Raw genomic sequence first — 19,030 nt, forward strand, 5'->3', positions numbered from 1 at the left:
TGCTTTTTGACAGTATAGTTCTGCTAAAATTTGTCTTTCTTGCATTTGGAAGCTGGTTTATGCTTTTTATATTAGTTATTTCTCTCTTTCCATGTGCTATTTCTTTGGATGTTTTTTGGTGTGTAGTTTTTGGGGATTTTTGGGCTTTTTTGTAAGGCACATAGTTTTGCTCTCTTTGAAATGCTACCTTTTTTTTTTTTAATCACAATAGCTTCAGATATAGTTACAACTCATGATAGGGAGTTCTGAAAGCGAACCTTAGGTTTCAATATAAAGTCATTCAATTCCTTTGAAAATGTAGTTTAGCATTCTGTTAATAGAGAGGGGGAAATATCCTGATCTTACTACTTCCTCCTAGAATTCATTTGTACTTTTATCATGTCCTTTCATATCTATTCACCTCTAGAGAAAGTTTTTTTAAATACTTATCTTTCACGCATTATTTTACCTTGCAAATCACTGAGTCTTTGAGTGCTAGGGAAGAGATTATCTGAATACATTACTTAAAATCATAAAATATCTTGAGTTGGCAAGGATCCATAGAGATCATCAAATCAAAAGCCCTGCTCCTTGGAGTACTACCTAAAACTAAACCATATGATAAAGAGTATTGTCCAGATGCTCCCTGAAAATGATGGCATGGTTTTTTGTTTTCTTTTTCACAGTAGCACTGTTTGGTTTCTTAAAGAAGCAGTCTTAGGTAATCATATTTCATGTAGGATTTGTGGTCTCCTCAGTAACTTTTGAGTCCTAATGCCAACTTCAATCACTTTGAAGGAATGTGAGTCTCAAAAATATAACCAAAAATGAGTGTCATTATATTAGTATCCTTGCAGGAGTGTGACTTCGTCTGAGACCAACATCAGAGAATCCACATGGGAAGGTACTGTTACGAATGCCTCAGGGTTCATTTGTATTTCTGGTTAATGAAGTTTTGTAATGTGACTGTCTTTAGGCATTCTGATACAAGCATTTTAGGTAAGCTTGTCCCTGCATGGATTCCCTTGGGACATAACAGTAACAAGGCATCTTCCTGAACATAGAGTTGGTGAAGTTTCTCATAAGGCCCATGAATAGTTCAACTTGAAAGGATTGATTTTTATTGGATTTTATCTGCTGCTCAGGCTTAGTTTACTTAGTTCTGGCTGTTACTCTGAAGTTTTTTTGGTTTCCTCCCATTAAACAAGAGTAGCTTTGTGCAGTCCCAGATTTGGATCTGCTGATAGTCATCCTGCATTACATATTATTAAAAAATGCTTCAAGCAACTGATCTTTCAAAGAAGTCTTCAGATGCCTTGCAATCAGCCTTTGATACTATAGCTAGCTTTCAGTTTGTCATTCTTCAGTTTACTTGTAAGAGTGACAAATTTTAATGAGACATAATCACTTGCATTATGCTGTCATGGTCAAAGTTCTATTATGTTTTGATGCAGTTTAGACATGTCCCAAATATTTTACTTGTAATATGTCATCTTAATAGAAAAGAGGAGGCAATTCTACAGCATCTTGAATTTTAATGGAAAAGGTTTGATTTTTAGAGAAGTTTCTATTTTCTTTAACTACTTTTTTCTTTGGTATATTTTTTTCAGATGCTTCCTGCATCTAATCTACATGGAGAATTATTATTTTTCTTTAGAGATTCAGATATTTCTCTTTCAGCATCCATCTTTCTGCATCTTGGGAATTCCAAGACTTTTCATTTACAAGCTGACAAGGATAAAAGAATTTTAGGTGCTTTTCAAAGGACATCGCTAGAAGAGAGTTTTAATATTCTGAATCAAAGTTCTTATTTCTTCATGCTATTTTTGTTTTCTCATCTAATAGGTAGACTGATACCACTTCCTTATTCTTTCCATTTACAGTTGTGTATACCTCCAGGCTTTGTCAGGCTGAATCTATTTTTATTTCTTTCCATTTTAATATAGTATCCTTCCCTGATTGTCTCCTTAGCATTTAACAATTTTTACTTTGCATATTTCAACATTACCAAAGTGTCTCTTGCTACCAGTTCAAGCTCAAAGATACTGAACTGAAAAACATTGTTTCTGAGCCTTAGGCAAAGAAACAGTAGGTAATATTTTTAATCAGCTTGTGTGTTTTTTAACTGTGTCAAGAACAGTTAGTTCTTTTCTGAGCATTCAACTAGATTTTCCTAGAAGTAATCACTCTAAAAAATCGTTTATATTGCATCTGTAGAATGCTTTTAGTTTATATTAAGATAATTATGATGTATTTTTAAAATACAAAATAAACTAAGTTTTGTGGACTGTTTAAGATGGCAAAATTAGTGCTGAAAAACATAAGTATAAACTTACAGCATGTAACCATTCTTTGTGAAAATTTCTGGGCACCAGGCGGCAGGGTATTTATAAATGCTGATTTTAAGGAGACTTGTCTCCTCAGTTTCCCTTGAAAGTCAGCACAGACACAGGATCCTACTGAGGCAGATCACCACATAAGTTTAAATCTAGTTCTGGACAGCCATCTGGAGATGTCTCCTGGAGAGACCTAAGGAAGTAAATTTTCTTAAAGGAAAGTGTTCTCAATCAATATGCCTGTAACTCTATAGGATCAGGGAATGATGATGTGTCCCTGAAGCTGAAGTGTCTAGGAACAATTTTGAAGGGAAAAAATTAACATTGAACACTTGAAATACAGTAGGAACATACAAATAGGCAAGTACCCCAGAGAGTAGGTTTTGCCTATTTTAGAGTTTATTTTAGATAAGAGGATATTGTACTTGGTATGCTAATTCTTTGTCACAATTCTTTTCATAATTTATATGCTTGTAGTAAATTACCAAATTGTTCCTGAGTTTGTATACTGCACATCTGAAATTTGCATCTTTGTATAGGACTGTAGTGAATTGTTTCAATCAGCCTCAGGTGCTTGAAGTGTGGGCCACTTATTGTTTTGACCTGTAATGCAGTTAGCATAGAGAAAAGTATTTCTAGCATCTGGTAAAGCAACCATTTACTAAAATTTAGAGCTTAATTTTTCAGCATATTTGGTTTAGGCTTGCTTCTCCTGCAATGTATCTTCATCAATAGACAGAATCTGAAAGGACATTTAATAAAACCTAGGAAGGAGACAAGCATGTGTGTCAGTCATTATTGTATAAAATATTCTTGCTAAAATCCCTTTTCATTTCCAAGTATATTAATATATATGATTATTGCATAGGTTTTCACTCTCCAGAACTAAAAAATTTTAATATTCTAGTTTTGTAAAATTATACTCCATGTGAAGTAAGGAAAGAATTTATTGTAAGAATGAAAATGTAAACAAAATTTAGGTCATTTTAGTTCAGCATATATAATTGCCAATAAAATTGAGGGAAAACATTTGAAACTAATGTCATCCTTTTTAGAGCTGTCCTGAATAATTCTACATTTGTTCATGCATAATGTGGCACCCATGATGGAAGATAATTTTTAATGACTTCACAAACACATTACTAAATTAAAAGCTTACAAATGCTCACCTGGGGATGGCCAGCTTTCCCCAGTCAGAGCCTATCAAGTAATTTTCTGTGGCACTTCCTGTACTTCCTATACTGCATGTGTTTTCATATTTTCTGCCACTGTAGAAACTCTTCTTTTTAAGTCTATACTAACCTTTATTGCAATAAGTGTGTCTCCGTTACTCTGGTAAATCGAACTCTATGGAGTATTGTAGTTAGAGCATTCTCAAGGCTTTTCATCTTGGGACTAGCAGATATAAAAGAACTAATATTGGTTAGAAAGCTACTATTTGCAGGATTTATTCAATTAAAAGGTTATTAAAATAGTTGTTTCGGTTTTTAAACATTCACTTCAAAAACTGAGGGAAAAATGGTAAAATATGTATGTAGTGATTTGCAGGGTTCAATGGAATTTTCTAATAGGCTAGACAACTTTCATAAGTATATTATCACTATTGGCACACTGCAACATAATAGAGCTGGTGGTAATGTCCTTGTCACTTCATTACACTTAGGATTTGACTATGAAGTTTATGTGAGAAAATGGCTTCAAGAATCTCTCACATTGTGGACCACATTCAATATAATTATTAAAATAGATTTGGATGCTACTCAGAGAAACCATGCTGCTAGATCTCTTTTGTTTTACTGACAAAAAAAATATGATAATTGAAATTGTCTGTAATTAATGAAAGTTGCAGATGGTAAACTGCAGATGAGTAAACTGCATCCAGCTCAGGTCTCTCAGCACAAGAGAAACCAGGATCTCTTAGAGTGGGTCCAGAAGACAGCAACAAAAATGATCAGAGGGCTGGAACATCTCTCCTGTGAAGAAAGACTGGGTGCGTTGCCTGGAGAAGAAAGCTTCTAGGAGATCTTAATGTAAAGTCAGAGAGGAATATATCAGGGTCTGTAGGACAAAGGGGCAAGAAGGTTTAAACTAAAAGTTTCAAAGGGGTATTGAGGTAGAGTTCTAAAGAGTTTTTCATGTCAATCTAAAACCACGTTTTCCTCTTTTTCTGCACCTAGCTGTGTCTTTTGAGAATACTGCTACAGTCTAGAAGACATTCACTCGGTTGTAATTTCCATGGAATGCTTTAAGTTTTGTTTTTTCTAAAGCTCTTTGATACACAAAACTGTTACAGCTGTGGGGAAAAAAATAGAAATATTTTTTTATGTTTCACTTTAGGAGAGAATGAAGTACATTAAGAAAGTGCAATTGACAAAAACTGTAAACTGATTAGTTACGAAGAATCTCTTCCTGTCATCATGCACTGAACTTAATAACTTGGTACAGCATTGCTTTGTTACATTATATAGCCTTCCAACTAACACCATCCGATTCAATGCCATTTCTTTTGAGACATTGAAAGAGGGGGATTTGTTCTTCACAATTTCCATAACAGCCAAACACTGTACTGTGTTGTTCCAAAGGCACTTGGAGCAGTAAGACAGTCATCATATCTCTGCTTAAAGGAAGGAGTGGAGTAGTAATGCCAGAAATAGTTATCAACACCCAGATATCTTCTACCAGTCTCTATTCAAATCTTTTGGAAGGGGGGAGCTCAAAACTGGTATCTGGCTGAGCCACTTTGGTTAGTACTGCTGAGAATGAATATTAAAATTTTCCTTTATTCCATATGCTGTGTATGTGTGCAAGATGATATAGGTAAACTTGCAGAACTGTGCATCTGCATATCATACATGCACATCTTCACGTATATATTGATGGATGCATACATCTTTACTGTATGATAGCTAACATATAGGCTTTTATAATTTTTGTTCCAACCTAATAAACAGCTGTAATGGAATTGAATACAGACATAATTTCATATTCAGAGGATGTAGCAGAAGATACAATCCTTTCTAACAAGTCTTTTGCACACGCATCTGTAGTAAATGATAATTTCTAGAGTGATTCAAATCTTTCTAATCCAATTTTCTAGTGAGATTAATAGCATTTTGGCAGAAAGTGCTATAAATATTAAATATGCTGCACATGCTATAACATTGCAAATAAGATGCAGCGGTAACAGTGGTAAATCCTATTTTGTCCTCTCTCAAGACCTCTTTGGAAGCAGAATGAAATTCTAGGTTTGTGAAGAGAGATAAATAAGGAATGCATTTTTCATCATTATTTTTTGTCTTCAGGGAGTTTTAGATATGCTTTGAGTATTTTCCCCTAGTAGTCATTTTATACAGTAGTAACTAAGAAAGTTCTGTTACTGTCATGCAGTTAGCCTGGATTATTGAGTTATGTCTTGGGTCTCTGAGGATAAGAGGGACAGCTTGTATAAATGCATGTAGTTCCCCTGAAACACATAATGCGGTGTTGATTAATATGGATTGAAAATTTGATCCCCTGTGCCTACCTGATAAAGACAATTCAGAGGATTCCTCCAACAAAGGAAGCTGTTGGAACAGCGCTTTCTGAATGAAAGTGACTGATAATCCAAGAAGAAAGAAATAAAGAAGACAAATACAAAGGGAAAAAAACCCACAAATACTTCCATGAAGGCTCCTTTCCTGAGGGTCACTGATATTCCTTTGTCTCATTGAACTTCTGTAAGGGAAGGTGACCATGCCTCTCTATGGCACTTGACATCAGAGCTAAAAGACTAATCTGAGTTCCTTCTTCAGCCGTCATAGTTCACCATTTTGCCCCGAGTTTTCTAGTACAGTGAAAACTGAGCCATCAGAAATTTGCATTTAATAGTTTCCCCCTCTCGTGATTCTCTTCAATATGTGAAGAAAATAGTGCAAAATAAGCAAATTTTTTTCAGGGAGTAGGACAATGTTTTTCCCCCCACAGAGGCATGCTGGGATTTTGAGCTCCAGAAGTGGTTCCTGTGCTGCCAGTGCATGCATCTCATTCCACTTTGCTGCTGCATGTAGGGCTGCTCCTGTACTAATTTGCAGCTATGCCAAATCAATATCCAGAGATCTCACCATAGCTGAAGTCTGACATACAGTGAGGATGTCAAAGCCTTCCCTGAAGCCATAAAGCCATCTGTAAGTCCAGGCCTAATAAATCTCCTCCCTTTTTCCTCATTTAAATGGTGAACATGAACATTGGTTTCCTATTTCCTTTTTTTTTTCTTTCAGACAAACTAACTTTACAATCACTAAGCGTTGTAAGTAGCGATCAAACTGCTGTTCCCATTTATGTAGGCTAAGCAAAACAAAATATTTCTATTTCTGAAGTCCATAGCATTGTGAGGAATTGCAAGTCTGGTCTGAGTTGGGGAAATGGGAAACACTATTTATGCATCTCTTTTGAGGCCTTATTAACCCTTTCTCTTACTCTGCGAAGCATGAGCATATCCACATTGGCTGTATATGGTAAAGAAACTTTTTGAACCTTAGATGGTGCCATTTTTATTAAGAATGGCAAAAAAATGTCTTTCTAATTTATGGATAATTAAAGTCACGCCTGCTCATAGATTGTGATTCCAGGAGGTTAGGGCAATAAAAGTCTGAAAAGCATACTTGCAGATCAGGTTGCTTTCAGACTTGCAGACAAAAAAATGGATGAATATAATAAGCATTAAGTATATTGCAATTAAGTTACACAGGATCAGACTCAGCCTTGGCACAATTCCACTGCAGTCAATGGAGTTACAATACAGAGTTCAACGTTTACCCTTTTAAAATCTTGTGTTTTAAAACTGTAGTCCATCTGACCTTCCTCTTTCGCTCACTCTTAGAGATACCACATGCTACGATGACCCTTGACTATGTACAAATACACAGATTGTTGCAATGACAGAAGGAAGACCAGGGATTCATTCCAGCATTAGCGTCTGCCATCTCCAAAATACATGAAAGCTTTAAAGAAACTCTTCTCCTACCAGACAGAGTTACAAGCAACAAAAATTGATCCTGATTTTGAATCTACTCACATAAGAATTACTTACTCAGATAGTCTATTAATAAAAACAAAGTTCCAGCAGTGTTAATAAGGGTTGTTGCAATCTGACATGTGAGAAAGATCCTCCTTTAAAAGACTTTGCACTTATTCAATACAATCTCTTTCTTCTAGAGAACATCTGACTGTCATTCTTATGTGTTTTGCTGAGAGAAGTCTAACACCTTCTTTATCATTTCTTTGAGACAACATATATAAGTGTATATGTATTTATGTATAAGCTTTTTTTACAAACTGTAAAATCTTTTTCCCTTTTTTATTAAAAAATATTCTTATCCAGGGTTTATTGAAGATTTGTCATGTATGGTAGATGAATGTGAAGGCAATGTTCTGAATTTTCAGTTTTTCAGTCTGAGTTGACAGACTTCATTCTTTAGGCAAAATGTATTAAATAAAGAACTACAGCAACAACAGAACCTCAGAGTTGTTTGCAACAAAGCAGCTCCCTCCTCATTCTCTGGTCTTACATAACAGATAGATAGAACAATCTGCTTTATGAAGTGCTTTCAGGAAAGTGTGAAGAAGGCTCTTAGTAATTTCAAAGTCCTCTGCTTTCTGCATTTTAGCTTCCACTGCACACTGCCTGACCCTGTGACTGACAGTTGTGCCTGAGGCACCACAGGTGGGCAAGCTCCCTGCCTAATGCAGTGCTGGCAATCTCTACTGCTTTTTATCATGTCCATAAAACCAAATTACCTGTGGTTTCTAAACAAACATTGCTTGTGCCAGTTGTGACTGGAATTAGTAACTATCACACATGAATTCATCAGCATCACAAATGTGAAAAATATTGACAAGAAAAGGATTTTTTTGAAGTTGCTGAGGGAATATAACAAAGACAGTGATGGGGGTTTTATATCAATTTGCATATCAGTCCTTAAAAAGATGGCTTTTTCAGAGCTGCACTGTGGCTCTCTCCTGGAAGTGTACCTCACATGTCAAGAAAAAGGAAAGAACAGTTTTTCTAGAGATTACTGTATATTAATTAATAAAGCAGGACAGTGAGAATAATATCTGATAAGGAACAAATAGGCTAGTGATTCAAAACCAGCAGGGGATTTAGCCATATGTCTTCCATCAAGATAAATATCTCTCCAGAAAATACTGTTGCACTTATTTACTTCTTCTTTTGTCTTTCTCCTGCACAAATAAGAAATTGACTCAGAAAAGTGGTAATGGAGTAAACTCTGGGTTTTTTTGTTTGTTTTTTTTAATTTTATTTCTTTAATTGTCTACCAGGCTGTTATCAAGTCATTAGAAATGAGCCATTTGTGAAGTAGACACAAATAGGAGAGACTGATTGATTAACATTTATGTGTTGTTTACCCCAGATTACTGAAATGGCTTTTCTGAATAGCTTTCCTAAAGGTCATAAAGGCATTGCCTGGTCACAAATCATACATACCAAATTAAAAGATGAAAAGAGCCTTATAAAAGATTTTGAAGTATGGGCCAAAACTGAATTTATTTTGGAAAGCAGGCTTCAGCTTGAACTACTGAGTATGCTCTAGTGCTTCAAGATCTGCCCAGAATTGAGGAGTGATGGGGGAAGTCTTTTCTTGGGAGTATAATCTAATGGTATCTAGTAAAAAACTTTGTGGTTTCCAGTACAAAATGTAGTGATTCATGTCCAAAAACCTCAAATTAAAAGGACTGTTCTGTATCAACGAAGATTTTGAGATCTGCATATTACTTTGTGCACATCGATAATTTTTTACTTATTTAGATTTTGCATTTAGCAAAGGATTTCAAAAAAGTCTGAGTAAAATTGGTGAGGCATTTTTGGCTATAGGCTGCAGGAATACTGTTAGGGTCCTGGTGATAGTCCTTCTAAAAGAATTATGCTTGTATTCATTAAAATATATATTAGCAATGATAATTAGTGGAATATTTAAAATCCTGATGTACTGGAGAGCAAATGTCAACTAGTGACAACTGGAAAAGCCTACTACTTAAGCATTCCCAAAAAGACAGATTTCCTCTTTAATTTGAGATCTGAATTTGCAGTTTAATTTATAAAAAGAAGTAGACAAGCCAACTTTCCCAAACTGTGTCTTCTTTCATGCATGAACAGAGGTAATTTCTATTTATAGTACTTGTTCCATACTGAGTACCATTTACAAGTGGAGACACATGGGAAAGCCTTCAGCAGGAAGTGTGTGCAGCAACAAGCCTCAAATGCTGGTGTACATGGTGATATGTCAGAGAGTAAAGGATCACTGTAAGCATAAGCATTGCGTCTGAGCTGGAATGTGGGCAATGATGTGGTCAACTCAGGAAGGCTTAATTCTTGTAGGCACGAGACTGGATGAAAATATATGTCTGCATGAGGAGCTGAATGAATATGATTCTATGATTAGGGGTTTTTTTTCCAGAAATTTTAAATTCCATTATCACTGCTCTCTCTTTTTTTTTCCCTTCCTGTGTTGCTGAAGTCTATATTGCACACTGCTGGGAAAAGAATCAGACTTTTGTGGGTCCACTCCCATCATATTCACAACAGTTAATTTTTTCACGTTGCTTACTGGAAAAATTCCAGTTTTGTAAATTGGATTAATTTAATCGGGTTTTTTACTTTTCTGTGCCAAACTCTAAGTGGGTAGAAGTTGCCATAGTCTAGTTTTTTTTATTTCCATTTGGTTTTGGGCATACTCTTGTATTAACAGTTGGAAAACTTAAGTATAGGAACCTATGAGAGAATAAGTTATAATTACCATCTCGCCATGTCTTCTCATAGTTTATTAGTTAAAGATACTGCTCTTTTAAAGGCTTTTTTGTTATGCACTCTCTGTTTAGAAATTAACTTTCTGCTCAGATGGATGTAGCAATTATCACATGCCATTTTTTGGGTTTTTTTTTTAATGGGAAAGTTTTTATCAGAGTTCTTTGGCTGTAGAAATTAAACTTCATGCAAATAGAAGATAAATATGATTGTAATGCAAACTGACTATCTTCTCATCTGCAAGTCTGTCATACTGATTATGCTGTATTGCAAACTGTGGTTTATGAATAGGTAATGCAAAAATGTGTGTACCTTTACAGATAAATAAATAATCTTTCCTGGTGAATTTGAACTGAATTTAAAACAAAAGCTTCTCAGAATGCAAGCATTTCCTAATATCCAGCAGTGTTTTGGCCCCAGTCCTTTGGTTTGGGTTCATATAGAAATGAAGTCTCATTGCAAATCTTGAATTTATATCAACCTAGCATAAGGGCAAGGCAATAACATTTGCTCAGAACTGTATCTTTAAGCAGTGTTAACCCATGTGTGTTGAACAATGCAGGGCAAATGTCCGGTATATATGTGTCTATTTATAAATAAATTAACAAATGCATGTCAGCTGTTGTGCACTGGGAACTGAGATTTCATTAACTGTAAATTACCTCATTTGATCATAAAAAGATTCTCAATTATTGCATAGTATTAGAGAAGATTTTTACCCTGTTAATATTGAAATATTTATATGAATAATAAAACTTTTCCTATTCTGTTTTTATGAAAGGAAAATCATTGCAGAAGAATAAAAATCCTAGGAGACTGTTACTACTGTGTATCAGGATTGACCCAGCCCAAAACAGATCATGCCCATTGCTGTGTTGAAATGGGATTGGATATGATTGACACTATCACGTAAGTATCATGCATGGTGAACCCAGACAGGAGTGCTGCAACAGCTCCTGTGCGGTGTTCAGGAAGTGTGCTCTTAGAAAGACATCCATGTCTGTTAGCACTACTCACCTGGCAAGTCACACCCTTGCACTCAGGCCACAGGACCCTGATTTCAGGAATGGACGCTCTAGACATTGATTTTCCACTCCATTTAATCACTATAAGAAGTAAGTGTGCAAATTGAGTATGTAGAGGCACATATGTGTATTGAATAGGTGGCAAAAAGATAATTAGAGATAAGAAAATATACCCTATTGCCACAATGAAAGGACTCAAATGTGTTGCTTTGCAGTGGTAAACACTGCTCATTTTGCCCACCAGTATGAAAAGTCAAAAAAAGTCCTGATATATGCCTGTTGTATATGCGTTTGCAGTCTCAGAATCATAGCCTGTTGATTATTCAATTTTAATGTAATGTTTAAACCTTTCATTTATTCTGCTTTTCAGAAATGTAACATGAAATTTACTTTGCTGCTCAGATTTTTGTTTATGCTTGAGAGGTCTACATTGATCATTATTTTGCCAAGGCAAAAAATATGGATGTGAGAGAAGTGTGAATGAGTATTTAGCAGAAGCTGGAGGTCTATTTCATTACGTAGGAGGGAAAGGATAAAGATGGAAAATTTCTTCACTACTGTATTGCCCACTTCTCCTTTTCATTTGCTAAACATACAGAGCATGAAAAGTTGGGTAAATTAATTCATTTTCTCCCTTATTCAATGCAAGTTCATCACATTTGTAAGCATTGTAAAATCGACAAAATACTTTTTAATCTCTTAATTTATAATTTCTGATAGTCTGTGATAATAGAAAATCCTAAAAAATATGTGTATTCTTTCAGCAGTATATGGTATCTCCATTTATAAGGAAGCCCTAATCTTTGGAAACATAATTAGATGTACAGGACTTGTACACATTTTTCAAAAGCCTTTTGGTTTGTTTGGGGTTTTTTAAATTCCTGGAAAGCAATAGATGATGCTGTCCTTCTCTTTTAAACCTAGCATTGATCTTTAATTCATTAGTTGTGCTGTATTTCATGTATACAAATAAGGTATTAGTATAGCTGTTGGAACTTTTCTCTTTAGAATGTTTCAGTTTTACTATTAGAAGTGAACATGTTCCCTTTTTAGGGTATATTTTATTGGCTACTCACATGATAATGCAAACTTGGAAAATGAGTTGAATTAGAAAAGAATGAACTGGGGCTGTTCAGTGTGCAGAAGAGAAGGCTCAGAGGTGTTCATATCAATGCAGACAAATACCTAGAGTGAAGGGTTAAAGAGGACAAAGCCAAACTTTTCTCGGTGACATCCAGCACCAGCACAAGAGGAAATGGGCACAAACCGAAGTGTAAGAAATTAAATTTCATTAGAGAAAAGCTTTTTTTTACTGTGCAGGTAATCAGATCCTCGAGAGATTCCACTGAAAAGTTGTGGCGTTTATGCCCTTGGAGAGATTTAAACCCAGCTGGGCAATAGTTCTGACATCCTTCTGTAGCTGGCTGTTCTCTGAGCAAGTATGTTGATCTAGGTGATTTCCAGAGCCCCTTGCAGCATCAGCAGCTTTGCAATTTTATGTGGATGAGCTGTAGTATGTTATCTAGGCATATTTAGTCACTGGTTATAGTACAAGATAACTGGCCATTTCAGATTTAATTTTTTAAAGAATTCACAAATTTTAGGTCCTTTGTGTAGTTAGTGGTCAGAGCATGGTAGAGAGCAAGATGAGCAAGAGGCAAGGTTTCAAGATAATGCCAGATCTACTTAAGGTTGTTTGATGGCTAGGGATATATTCTGCATTCTTTGTGCATAAGTACAATTAGTCTCTTTCCTTCCCAGAAACTGAAGTTAGAAGGTAGATTCCCCAGACTAATTAGTTTTAAAATGTGTTTAGTAAATGAAAAAGAGAAATCAGGAGCTTCTGACAGTGAAGTTGGAAAGCATTTTCTATTGTATTGGTATGGTTATTAAGCTTTGTTTATCAGCTCCATGAGATAGAAAGTCATATAGCCCTTTCATGCAGAGGTGGATGCCAGCTGGTGGTCTTTTTAAAGTCCATTCACTTTATCATAAAATTCAGGTCTTGGCATTATAAATTTATGCTTGGAATTGTTCATCCCTAGTGATAAGTTTGTCATGTTGTCTGGGCTGAATAAATAAATAAATAAAATAACTTGGACTGTGATTCATGGGATGGATCTGTCAAAAGAGTCCATTCCAGAGATATGTATTAACAAGAGATGGGTTCTTTTTCTGGAAAATCAAGGAATAGAAACTTCCATGGCTGATTGTTGGTTCTGTGATTGAACTGAGTTGAATGTGTTCACATAAACTGATACATTTCATTCTCTTAATGTTCTGCGTAACTGTTATCCTTCAATATGGTGCTGAAAATTATGTTCTCTCATCTGAGAACATAATTTTCAAAGTATCATAAAATAATTATAATTTTCACAATTTCATCCACCTTCCTCAAAGTGTTTTGTTGAAGGGAACATAACCAAAATAATTATGGGAGAAGCTTTCTATTCTTAAAAACTGACAAAACAGATAGTGTTATATTCTGATTTTATTCCAAAAGAACTTCTGCAGCCATTGTGTCAGTGCCTCAGTACAGGTCAGGTGTTTGTTCTATTTTAGAGTCACTTAAACTGCCACGGCAATGAGTGAAGTGTTCAATACCACCAATGTTGCTCCTACCATAGGAGTTTTGATTGTCATGCTTTTGCTAGTAATATAATTAAAATTATTATATTCATTAGTGCCTCTAATATGTCATGTGTTTTTCTAATGTGGCCGATGTCTTCACGTTGGTTATGAACATTGTGTTAGGCCAAGTCTCTCTTCACCTTGCTTAAACTGATTGCCACATTTGAAATTTCATTCTCATGTACTAGAGTGTTTTACCTTCTAAATAGATATATTTGTTAGCTAACTGCCATGTACATGTTATGCTCAGCTAAAAAAGCTCTTCCCTCCCTTTCTCCAAAAACTGTCTAGAGTTCTGTTTTAAGAAAGTGTTATGGGGGAAATTTTACACATTCTTCCTAGTTTTGTCTTTCCTTAGACAGCACTTCATCAGTAGATACAAATTGTATTAAACAATTCTTTGGCTCACTACAGCAACTCCTCTTTGGAGATGAAATGTGGTGAAATGACACACCTATTTACCTGCATTCAGTAATGTTGCAGAGCAAGAGATAATCTGTAATGTTTCCAATTGAAAATAGAGATTCTGAGTGAGCAGTATGTAAATACTATATTTTGGACTGGATCAAAATACTCAGGTTAACATTCATAAACTTTTCAAAACTTTAATGGAATCCATAATCATTCCTGTTGTCACATGCACAGTACATTTTCATGATGCTTCTTCTGTTAAAATGTTAGTAGGATGCCATTTTAGTACTGACTCAGTGGGAATTGCATCATTAGCTGCATCACTGACTGTGGGTAGTAGCAGGGAGCATGGCACTGCAGGAGCACATCTGTGGATCACAGCAACTGCTGCTGACTGTTTTAGTCCAACCTACACATACTGTGGTGAGGAGAGAAAGGTTACTTTAGAATAAGCATCATCTGACCTTCTGGTTGATTGCTTGTGGGCTTTGAAGAGATCTGAAAGAAACTGAGGTCCATCAACTTTTACTTCTTGAGAACTGGGCAATCCAGTGGGGTTTATCAGCTATTTTCTGTGACACATAGGTGATTTTATCCTGAATGAATCATTCCACCTAATGTCAATGACTCCACCAGTCATCATGTAAAATCTCACAGATGGAAGGGTCCCTTGCAAATTTGGGCAAATTTGTACCTGGGGAAATTTTTGCACTGGAGAGGTTGATGCTTGAACTGTCCCCTTTTAAGGGGTTTGGCCATTGGCTGACCAAAAGCACCAGGAAAGGGAGAGGAACTATAGCAGCCCATTTGCATAAGTCCAATGGAAATATCAAGATTTCCTGTGTGATTTTTGCCTGAGGAAATAGACAGAACCATTAACTTCCCTAATGTCAACACTCTTGAAGCTTTTCCCCGGTCATCCAAAAGTCCAGGGCCTGGAAATGTTTGAACTGGCAGGAGTGAATTGATGTCAAGTTTTTAGAGAACCAGCAGCTGCATTTTTAAGAAACTGTCTACTAGTGGTAAAAGCTTCATTGGCTTGCACCTTTGCCAGAGCAAGCCAGCAGCCCTTCAATAGCCCTGCCTCTCTGTCCTAGTGCTCTGCAGCAGCCGAGCAATACTCTGGGGAAGTCTAGGTAATTGAACCAAAAATTATATCTATGCCTTTAAGCAGGAAACATTAATTTCTGCTGGTATTTTTAGACCTAAGGAAAAGACCTAAGTAATTATAAGAAATGGCATGCAGAGTTTTTTGTTCCAAAAAAAAAGCTCAGGAGCACAGGTCTGAAGCTGTTCTGCAGGCAATCTAAATTACTTTCATGCCTTCTAGAAGCACATAAAATACTTGTAGTTAAGGAGGGAACTAAAATTTAAAGGATTTGTAGGATACTTGAGCTGTCAGGGTAGATGCCTTTTTTATTAGTCAGTTCCTTAGACTCTGAACACAATTGATTTAAAAAGAAAATGTTTTTTTGATTTCCATTTGTTTTTGGGCCTACTCTTGTGTTAACACTTGGAAAACTTAAGTATAGGAACCTATGAGAAAATAAGTTATAATTAATAATTTATTTGAGAAACTCCTTTTTCCTGTTCGTGGCTTGTTTGTGAAGTGCTGATATAGTCTCAGAAATGTATTTATAATTTAAAATACCTTCTTGGACATTTTTGTGATATTTTATTGTAGAAATGTTGATGCAGTTTAGAAACATGGTCATTTTACTGCTCTGAATTTAAATTTGAAGGCTCTTCTTTAAATATTACCTAATATTCCTCATTTCTGATAGTTCAGTGGGGTTTATTTATGGAAATTATCTGCATAAAGAGCACAAAGGTCTACAAGATAAACTCAAAAAATGTAATTAACTTCTCATGAGCTTTTTTTTCCTACTCAAATTTAATAATGATGAAAGCATCTCTGAAACACATTGTACCTTCTGAGGAAGATGTAGAAATGTATTCTCAGTTTATATTTTTGACTAAGTGACTATTTATGGAAAGTTTTTGCTCAAAACATAAAGTTCTTTCAGGTTCTCCTTTATGGTTCATTGGTGCATTATACAGTTCAGTTTATTGAACAAGGAGTATGATCAGCCATGTTCTATTTCTCAGCTCATCTTTTTTTATTTACTTTTTGTTATTCTATTAACAGTTCTGAAAGGAGACTAAATTTACCCCAGTCAGACAAAGCAATGTCAAAGCCTTGAGTGAACTTTATCCGTGTCTGGATTTCACTGTCTTTCCACATACATTTAGTCTGAGGTTTTTGGTTGTTTTTTTTTTAATGGTGGAGGAGGGAACCAACAAACAAAAAACCCACACTCATTTGTGAACAGAGAAACCCAAACCTTTGCAGATTTATTAATTAAGATTATTACATAGGTTCTTAATTATGCAGGAGAACATGGGCAGACAAGGTGTAATCCTGAAGGGCTTTGTCTGGCAAGATGTGGGCTTGGTGTAAGGTCAATCTGTTAATGAGACAATACACATGCTCAGGTGAACATACAAAGTGCAGTCGCTTGTTGTTATGTGGCTCATGGAATTAGGGTCCTTCATTTCTTCAAAGATCTGTCAAATCATGTGCACAAAAAAACATTGTAACACTAGAATCCTTTTAGGACTCCTTGAAGTCATATTCAAGGCTTGACTGGGAACAGATACTGAGTGAGGGAGAGCTGACTTGCAGTGAGTAGGAATAGGACAAGGAAATATTTAATCTTTCAGAAAGCTGTGCATAAGCCTTTCTGTGCTGTTGCATAGAATATGACTGAAAAATATGTTATGCCAAGATTCCCTGTGGAGATAAAAGAGATCTCCATGTTACTGACATTAGTGACGGCTGACATGGAATGCAGATTCATAGGTGAAAGGTTTCTTATTTAAATTGAAGCCAAGTATCTTTGCTGCACATCCCACATCCTGATCTATGCTCACCTTTCTGTTAATTTCATTTAAACAAGTACAATTTGTGAAATAGTTGAAAAGTCTTTCTAAAGGCATCTCTGCAAAATCCAGTGTAACTGGATGACACTTGAAAAAAAAATTGGTCAATGAAGGCCAAGGGGAAATGATAGCTAGAGTCCTGTTTTAAGGTCTTCTCATATTAAATGCATTGGAAAATTCAAATTAGAAAAGTCAAATAAAAATAAATTCTTATAGTGATAATCAGTTTCCTTTATTCAGAGATAGTATCACTTTTTGGACAGTAACTGCACTGTAGAATGACAGGTGTTTGTCTAACAGAAAGAGCTGAAAAAAATCTATTTACAGTGCTATTAAATAACATATAATATTTAAGACTGTTCATTTCAAAGTGCGTTTTCAGTGTTCACAATTTTGTACAGAGTGCAAGTCATAGCATACCCTTCGTTCACAGAAATGAATAATCTTTCTGTATTGTGGCACAAAAAATATTCTTTTAATAACAGTTTTGTGGATTAATTCATCCTTTACCAGCTATACAGTGAAAATCTCTGAACATTATATTTAATTTGCAGGTGCAAGACTAGTCACAAGTTGTTTGGGTGCCACTCTTACAGAAGCTTTGGAAAGATATTAGTGTTTATAATTACTCTGCTGTTCTTACAATAATTTATTACTTTTGTCATTTTCTTTGTCCTGTACTCTAGTAACTGGGTAATTAAACCAATTAGAACATAGTAGATTGGAAATAATTATTTATACATTGACAATCTCACAGAAATGCTCAAGAAATTTATAAATATTGATATTTTGGTTCAAAAGTAATTAAAATATAACAAATAATTTTTTTTTTTTTTGGAATTGCAATTAAGGCTTTGAAACTAGTGAAGGTAGAGAACAGTACCTGAATATTCCATTTCAGGTTTATAAGACCCTTTCTATTTGGTCATGTATAAATATATGTGTTAATTTTGGGAGAAGAGAAAATGAAGAGCAGTCATCATCTAAATATTAATTCTGATGCTGTCCATTACAGATCTGTTGCAGAAGCCACAGAGGTTGATCTCAACATGAGAGTTGGATTGCATACAGGCAGGGTGCTTTGTGGGGTCCTGGGTCTCCGAAAATGGCAATATGATGTCTGGTCAAATGATGTGACATTAGCTAATGTAATGGAAGCTGGAGGACTGCCTGGGTAAGTCTGAAAAAAAAACATAGGAAAAAAATATAAAACTCTATGGGTGAAGAATTTCTTCCATTTTTAAGGCATTTGCAAGGTAATTGCTGTTGAGGAAAAGGATTGTATTTGGCAGGAGCAATCAATGTATTATGTGATTTATCCTGTGGAATTTTCCAAATGATCTTGATATTTGTATAAGTAATATGTTAGATTAGAAGTAAAACATTTTAAAACAAAATTGTTTGTAGAAGTTGCTGAATCTAAAAAGTAGGAATGAGACAATATTACGAATGTAAGAATGCTAGACTTTGATCATTTCATGTTACAAAAGTAAAACCCTGTAGCCATTCCAGGAATTTTTTACCCTTACACACCTCTATACTTTGAGAGGGGAGGGGGATGCCTTGCTCCTTTTACATGGCCAGATTTCCAACACTAGTTGTATGGTACAGAAAAGACATAAAAGTTTATGAACTCAGATATTGATGACATTTGCAAATGATACAGTAGCACATAAACCTGCAGCCAACCCATGGGGCATGTCCTGGAACTTGAAGTACTCATTGCACAGCCTTGGACACAATTTAAATACACACAGTGAACATTTGCAAAGGTGCATGGGTGTTCTGTGTGTAGCTCACGTTTGGACTAGGACCTGCCATACTGTTTTTGTTTTTTGCGAGATCTTGATTGCTATACAGAAGGACAAAGGAACCAATTCATTTTTTTTAGTGATAATGATAAA

The 19,030-nt window shown here is 35.4% G+C and overlaps 1 protein-coding gene across 1 annotated transcript in view; it reads left to right on the forward strand.

Annotated features, from left to right (window-relative positions):
• ADCY1 (adenylate cyclase 1) overlaps positions 1 to 19,030 on the forward strand; it is a 149,301-nt gene that overhangs the window by 82,369 nt on the left and 47,902 nt on the right. Inside the window, exons 5-6 of the mRNA XM_058816379.1 lie at positions 10,898 to 11,025; positions 18,142 to 18,300. Of these exons, the coding sequence (XP_058672362.1) occupies positions 10,898 to 11,025; positions 18,142 to 18,300 (287 nt within the window). The remainder of the gene's footprint in view (positions 1 to 10,897; positions 11,026 to 18,141; positions 18,301 to 19,030) is intronic.

The sequence above is a fragment of the Ammospiza caudacuta genome, chromosome 1, assembly GCF_027887145.1.
Source record: "Ammospiza caudacuta isolate bAmmCau1 chromosome 1, bAmmCau1.pri, whole genome shotgun sequence".
Lineage (NCBI taxonomy): Eukaryota > Metazoa > Chordata > Aves > Passeriformes > Passerellidae > Ammospiza > Ammospiza caudacuta.